Source organism: Pteropus vampyrus, unplaced genomic scaffold (assembly GCF_000151845.1).
Source record: "Pteropus vampyrus isolate Shadow unplaced genomic scaffold, Pvam_2.0 Scaffold5, whole genome shotgun sequence".
NCBI classification, from domain to species: Eukaryota; Metazoa; Chordata; class Mammalia; order Chiroptera; family Pteropodidae; genus Pteropus; species Pteropus vampyrus.
The window spans coordinates 9,600,787-9,608,652 of record NW_011888786.1 but is presented as its reverse complement, the minus strand read 5'-3'; the positions used below and the strand labels follow the sequence as shown (position 1 = coordinate 9,608,652).

Sequence of the window (7,866 nt, the reverse complement as noted above, 5' to 3'; positions counted from 1 at the left end):
GGACTACAGGTAGGTGGAAAACAGAAAACATATTCCTCATCTCTAGGTCTTCACTACCTAGAACAACACCTTGCTTATAAGAATCATTTATTAAAAAATATTCATTTCTATCAATCAGTTAAATAATTCTCTTCAAACCAAATGGGTCCAAAATCACCAGAAGGAAAAAAATAAAATAAAATAATTTCTGAACAAAAGGGAAAAGTTGATTCAAGTCTTCTTTTAAAACATTTCTCAGACTTCATGATTTTTCATTTTCCCCACTCAAATTCCATATTATATTAAATTCAAAGCTGGTCTTCTTATCTATAGTGAATTCATTTTCCTATAACTCTTCTATAAGGTTTTCTAAAACAAGAAGCTATAATAGCTCCTAAATAGTGCAATAATGATAAAAATGCTAAAATACACTATCACCTCCCAACACATAGTAAATATTACTAACCAAAAATCTCTACAAGTATAAATCCTTCTTTGCTACTGAGACCAGACACAGATTGAGCTTCCTTAATCCAGTGCTCTAGGCAACCACTATCAATTGATAGCATTGGTATATGAGTGGACTCTTACTTGCCACTCTTGGAGCAGCTGATCAGGTTTAAACACCAACGCTCATTAGTCTGGTCTCTCTCTCTGACCTATTCTATTTTCTACTATTCCCCAACTAAGATGCCTCTTCCAACAATGTCAGTCTCCAGCATCCCCTAAATGTGCCAGGTTTGCATTTGTCTTACAAAAACGGTAATAACAAGAAATTAGTCATCAAGCACTTCCTATGTGCTAGGCACTGTTCTAAGCACTTTACATGTGCAAATTCATTTTATCCTCAACCAATTTGATGACTTTTACCCCCATTTAAAAGATGACAAAACTAAGGAAGTTTAAACACTATATGTTAATAGCAAAAGACATACATTAAAACAATTAATTCTTATCTCACATACACTAAAAATTATTATTATATTTCTGATTTGTAAATTGTGCTTATTTGAGGGATTTAGGATTTAAGTCTGGAATTACACCTATTCATTTGCTCATTTTAGTTTACTCATTTTTAACCTGTATGCCCCTAACTTTCTCATTTCTAAGAAAAATGTATCTCTTTCAAAATCTTACTGAAGGCCATCTCCCTAATGAAGACTTCTCCATAATAAATATGTCATCCTCTTAAACTCCCATAACAGTCCCACTTACCTAGTATTTAATCAAACCTTCTTGTATTATTATGCAACATTTCATCTGTGAACACGTTAACAATACTGTAAGCTCCTTGAGGAGAAAGGCCTTATCTTATACTTCCTTATATTCTACCAGTGACTGCTATGCATATTATAAATATGCAAATAAATATTCTGTTGATGGATGTCACAAAGATAATGCTACTTTATTATTTGCAAGGCCTACATTTTGCATTACTCTTCTGATAATGCTAAACAATATGTACTGATCCTTTTTTCATTCCAGTCTCATCGTAACCAACAATGTTCATCTAAAAAAGCTGGTACATTTTATCAACTTTTAAAGGTCCATTTATACTTTCACACTTAGAAGAAAATGCTTATGAATATTAAGGATACACATAAAGAAAACATTTATAATCCTCCTTTTAGAAATTTAACACCAATGATCAGGAATGTTTTTCCTTTATATTTCCTTTTATGTAACATATACATTTTGTTTTCCTAAACAAAGGAAAATACTTAGTTGTCTCTCTCTAGCTAGGCTTTACATGCACTTGAAAACAACCACTTTTAAGTGTCTCTTTCTTCTCTCAATTTCAGTTCCTTTAAATTTCAAATAAAAATAATAAACCTTCTGAAAATTTTTCAAATATCTATTCGATTTGTAAAGTCCAAAATTACACAGTGACCTTAGGTAAGACTCATGTTGAACAGGATGGAAAGATTACTTCATGATTGTCACAAAGTATAATAAGTATTTAACTCAATGAGTTATCTTTTTAAAAACAGTACATTACTTTATCAGTTTTTTTTTAATCCACTATGGTCCCTAAATTTTATACATAAACAATAATTTTCTATCTAAATTTTCCTTTATTATATATCTGGCTACTATTTAATTGCATTCAGTAATTCTAACAAGATATCCAGTTTATCAAAATCTATCTGCAATCTAATACTAGCTTTTAAAATGGCTGTCATTTGCATTGGACTATTGCTATGTGCAAACTGACCAAGCATTCAGTACAGAAACCAAAAAAAGTGCATTTGAGTCACATTGAAATTTTTCTCTGTGAAATCAGGATCAATTTCTGCATAACACAATTTTATTTTTCGTCACTTAACATTCCATAAAGACCACTGGCACCTTTCACTCTCCAGAAAAGTACGCACTACAACGATATTTAGCCTAAAAGATCTGTTCATTTTATTAGTAAATATTATGACACTAAATCAAAAACCTTACAAAATGTTAAATACAGCTGAACATTTCAGTTTACCAGCTTTATTCAAAGATAGTGAACATTTACTGCCTACCAGGTGTTGCCAGGACTTATGCCAGACACTTTTACTACCTTACTTGCTTATGTCACACGACTTGCATTTTATAAGTGAATTTTTTAAATTTTCCTTTTTTAATTAAATTTATTGGGGTGATGTTTGTTAATAAAATAATATAGTTTTCAAGTATACAATTCGATAATACATCAACTGTATATTGCATCATATGTTCACCACCCAAAGTCAAATCTTCGATCACCATATATTTGACCTCCTTTACCCTTGTCTACCGCTCCCTCTCTCCTTTCCCTCTGCTAACCACCATACTGTTGTCTGTGTCTATGAGTTTTTATTTGTTTGTCTTGTTCATCTGCTGCTTTCAGTTTTATATCTCAACTTTTTCCATCTGACTATTTCACTTAGCGTGATTACCTCAAGATCCATCCATGTTGTTGCAAGTGAATTTTAAAATATGCCCAATGTCTTAATGTTCATAAACAGAAGAACCAGAAGTTAAACTTGTATGGCTTGAAAGCCCACACACTTCCTATAGCATGCCACCTTCATTTGCACTTCTAGCCAATTTTCAGGTAACTGAAGAAAGAGCCATGAGAGGGCTAACCACCTACGGTATACCTCTTTATTCCCTTCCAAAACTCTCAGTCAACCCTCACAGACTACTGCAAACACCACCTTCTATGTATAATCCTACCAGAGTTAATTATGCCTTCTAATGACCTATCTCCATATCCTACACTTAACTTCTATTACTGTACATATCACCATATATTGTAATTATTTATTTTGTCTTTGCAACTGAGCTATTTATGCCTTAGGCCAGAGACTTGTTTAACTCATCTTTAATACCCAGGCTCCAATGACTGCTTAGCACATAATAGATAAAACCTGTTCTGCTACTTGTGTTTCTGTAACATGAATTAGTTTATGTGCAACCGGTTAATAGGAATCAGACATATATAATATGTACTTTTCCTCACATGTTATCATTTTACATATGCCAGGTAGCTACAAATGGATACAAAGTATACATAATGGCAAAACAGCAAGCTATGAACTTCATGTCCCCTCACCACTCCTTCTTCGCTCAATTTGGCCACAGTCTCTGTTCTTAGAAATGTTCGTTGCTCAGTTCTCATCTTCCGGCACTTTGCTCTTGTATTCACAATATAGCAACCTCAACCCTACCTAATACCTTCTTCCATTAAATAATCTTATTTTTTAAGGTAAAGTCCTATATCTACTATAGTGTTTATTGATTATAAAATTAACACATCTTTTCACCTGTGCTAGTATTTTTATTAGTACTGTTAGTGATCTGGTCACAAAGTTGCATAGGTTTTGAATAGTCTGCTTCAATCCCATTTTTTTCCCCATAAACTCTATATTTTTAAGTTCATAATTTTGCAGAATATACATTTCTCAGGAATGCATATTTTTCATTTTGGCAGAAATGCCTGTACTCAAATTGTGTTTGATGAACTGAATATCTGATGAACTAAACTACTGAGTATCCTATGCTCGTCAGGCATTATATATTCATTCATTCAACATTTACTGAACATCAAAGTAAATAAGGCACTACACTAGGTACTAGAGACACAAAGTATAATTGTGTATGTTTGCTCATGTGTGCGTGTGTGCACGTGTGTATATTTGTATTCATATTCAACTAAACGACCTTGAATTATATATTACTGCTAGAGGTACATTCTGATCTCTCTATCAGCAGTTTCCAAACCTTTTCACAAGAATCTTTTTTTTGTTCCCAAGAGAACTCTTCAACAGAAACAAAATATACCAGGTAAGAGCAGAACCCTGCACATTAGGCATGCCCATGCCCAGTCCCTGAGATACCTCCGGGCAACCTGGGGCTTGTCAGGATACAATGTAAAAACCAGTGATTTAGCAACAATGACCCACCTTTACATGACCTGCCTCTATACGACCCTTTAATAAATAAAGAGTCTGACATGGGTTGAGAAAATGAATTAGGTCACTATAAAGCTCTAGTGGAGGTTTATTTCACTCGACTCCTCTCTCTTTCCTTTCATGCAGCTGTTGTAGTAGGGGCCCTAAGATAATTCCTCCTACACCCTAATCCCCTAAAAAGGTGATGTAAGAGACTGGGTTTGGAGAAAAGGAAGCAGAGAGTAGATAATTTAGAGACTTTGAGGTTGGGGGGACGGGGGCGGGAATCTTATCATTATCATAATGGTAAAATCTTATGGGGTGAAAATTAAGGTGAAAACCTAGGGAAAAAGAGATTTAAGAGGCTTTTCAACTTGAAAAGGCCTGAAGCTGAAGAAAAAATAAGAAAAACATTCTCACAGATCACAGAAGATCTCACCAAGCTCACTGGGGCGGGAAGCCAAAACGGGGTCTAAAGACAGATTCCCTCTGGATTTGGATGCATTAATAAACAAAACGAAGAAAGACGCCCGGGCCTGCTGAGGCTTACACTCTCGGAGGCAGGGGAGAAAGAGAAAGGAGGCAAACATAACAAATAAGTCAATTATATAATATCTGAAGAAGGTGATATATGATATGGGAAAAAAGAAAGTATGAAGCTGAGTAACAGGGATCAAGAGTACCGAAAAATAAGGGGGGAAGAGGGAGTATGGTTTGCAATTTTAAATAGAGTGGTCGGTCAGGGAAGGCCTCATGAGATAATAGGCCTGATGAAGACCTTAATAAAAGAGGTAAGGGAGATGGCCATGAGGATGTCTGCATTTTTGCAGTTGCAGAATAGCAAGGAGTCCAGCTAGGAGAGAGCACAGTAAGATGGATGGGGCAGAAAAGAGAAGAGAGATAACAGGATGGGAGTAGAAGGCAGATCATAGTGAGGCTTTTAGGTCTTTGTAAAGATTTTGGCTTTTACTCTGAGCCATTATAGGGAACTGAACAGATCTGATTTATACTTTAAATAGGTTACTCTGCTGAAGAAGAGACTCACAGCAGAGCACAGGTATACGCAGGGAGGCCACTAAGCGGCTACTGCAATCACTCAGGCAAGAGATGGGGGCTGACCCAGGTGGTAGCATAACAGGTGATAAGAAGAGGTCAAATCTCTTCTTTCATTCAAACATGGTTATGTGGGCTCCATTCGACTTATCACATGAACAAAATCTAAAATAAACTAGTAGCAATAAACTCTATAATGGATCTCCAATTCCTTTAGTAACAGCTACATTCTAAGATATTTCATTTAGATAGATATGTCTTACTGAGTTTTCCACCAATCTAACACTTTCCTGCATGAAATTTATATTCATTTATTCCTATTCTTAACCAAGTTCATATTACTTAAAAATAGTATGAGGAGGGAAAATGGAGAGACAGATTTCCAATGTCTATGTATCTTTGAGTGAGTGGTATTTTACCTTCTTTCCTTTTTTTCTTCACGGTATATTTCAACACATGCCTCTTTTAAAAGTGAAAACAAAAATAAATAAATAAGTAAGATGTAAACCTTCTACATTAATAAAAATACTGAGCATTGGTGGGATAGTTTTTTGCATTTTCTCATTTCTAAACATCACCATTGACAGTCTAGCAAACTTTATTATTTCTTTATATTCCTACTTTGTAATCTGTCCCAGCTCCCTTTTAATTTCATTTCATTTCATTATTCACACTTGCAAAGAAAAATATATATTACAACATAATTGTTTGACTCCGATAAAACAATAGAAATATTAGAAAAAGACAGTTTGGCTGACTCTATTACTCAAAAAAATAATAATAAGCTTAATGGGTTTTTAAAAAATTTTTAGTAGCTTTCAAATATTAGGGATCAAGTTGAGGTTTTAGGTTATATAATTCTCCTGTCCTAAACAATTGCTGTCCATAAAACAGCGTGAGGAGTTAAGAGCAGAAAAAGGAATAAAATATAAATTATACAACTTTATCATGCAATTATTAGAAGACTTCATTAAGGGCTTTATTTAAGAAAAAGCTTAAAAGTTCTACATCTTCTAAAGACTTTAGGAACTGTTCTCCACAACTAAAAAGAAAATTTTGGGATCCATGTTTATTTGATAAAATAATTACTTACTAAAATATAAATATCCTCACAGAAATGTTAATTTTAATTTTTTTGTAGGATCATATGCAATTAGTGAGTTAACAATGGCTAAGCAGGGCAGAAGGGCAGCGAGGAATCCAGATCATTAAAATAATCTTACCTTCTGATGTTTTCCACCGTTTCCATAAATCCTCAACAGTTATATGCTTATCTTCTCTGTGAAGATGGCTGTGTTTGTTAGTTGCATCTTTATATTTCATATCTTCTCTAATAAACTACAAAAGAAAACACGAAGTTAAATACTTGAATTCATTAGTTTCTATAAACTGAGAAAAAAATAAAATCTGAAATCCAGTAGGTAGTGATTTTCAGATAATGACTGGTACATTTTTAGTATTTTATACTCCCATTATTCTTATATGTTTATATAATTTATTTAACAAAATGCCTTCTACTACTACTCATGACAGCAGCAGCAGTAAAAGTACTTATTTAATGCACGTTATTTGCCAAGTATTATTTTACATTATTTGATAAATATATCTATATAGCTATAATAAAACACACATATATACATAAAGAGAAAGCCATTTCACTTCATGACAGTTGTATTAGTTAAGTATTATGTATCCCCATTTTATAGATGAGAAAACCAAGGCTCAAAGAGGCTAAGTATTTTGCCCAAGGTTGAAAAAATAATGAACAGCAGAGCTAACAACCCAAGCAGTTTGGTTAAGCTCAACAGCATAATATACTGCCTCAATTTTATACATGTTTACCAAATACTTAGTGACACTAAATACTAATCTCAATTACTGCATCACATTTCTATGTTTTGCTATCTTTTAAGCTATTACTTATAGTTGAAAAGCATTCAATTAGTGTTTAGAACCAAAGTATTTTACAAAACTGAAGTAGACCTCTATCAATCTTACTTTAAAATAGTATAAATAGAAAGTACTAAAATTTTCTTTATGAAATAATATAGAAAGCACTAAAATTTTCTTTGTATTACTAAATTATATAAAAATTTTTCATTGTTCCCCACTATCTACCAAATAAAAAGCAAACTCCTTTTTATGGCTCACATACCATTTCTCAATCTTGTCCCTGACAACCTTTCAGGCCTTTTCTCTAGCTACTTTCTCCATATAAACTCATTAACCTAATTATAAGAAACTAATAGTTTTTTTAATTATTATGTTTTTTTCTACCTCAATATTTCTGATTTTTCTTGTTTTGGTATTGTTTTACTTGGGACTTTTATTGATTTTGCTCTGATTTCAAAAATATAAGATCATCCAAAAAGATTACTTCAGAAATCCACAATGCTGAAAGTGAAAATCCTCTATACTCCCA

At 33.2% G+C, this 7,866-nt stretch overlaps 1 protein-coding gene across 1 annotated transcript in view; it reads right to left on the bottom strand.

Moving 5' to 3' along the window:
- The window catches only part of STIM2 (stromal interaction molecule 2), a 119,402-nt gene that overhangs the window by 50,921 nt on the left and 60,615 nt on the right, over nucleotides 1-7,866 (bottom strand). Inside the window, exon 3 of the mRNA XM_011365948.2 lies at nucleotides 6,668-6,782. Coding sequence (XP_011364250.1) covers nucleotides 6,668-6,782 — 115 coding nt within the window. The remainder of the gene's footprint in view (nucleotides 1-6,667; nucleotides 6,783-7,866) is intronic.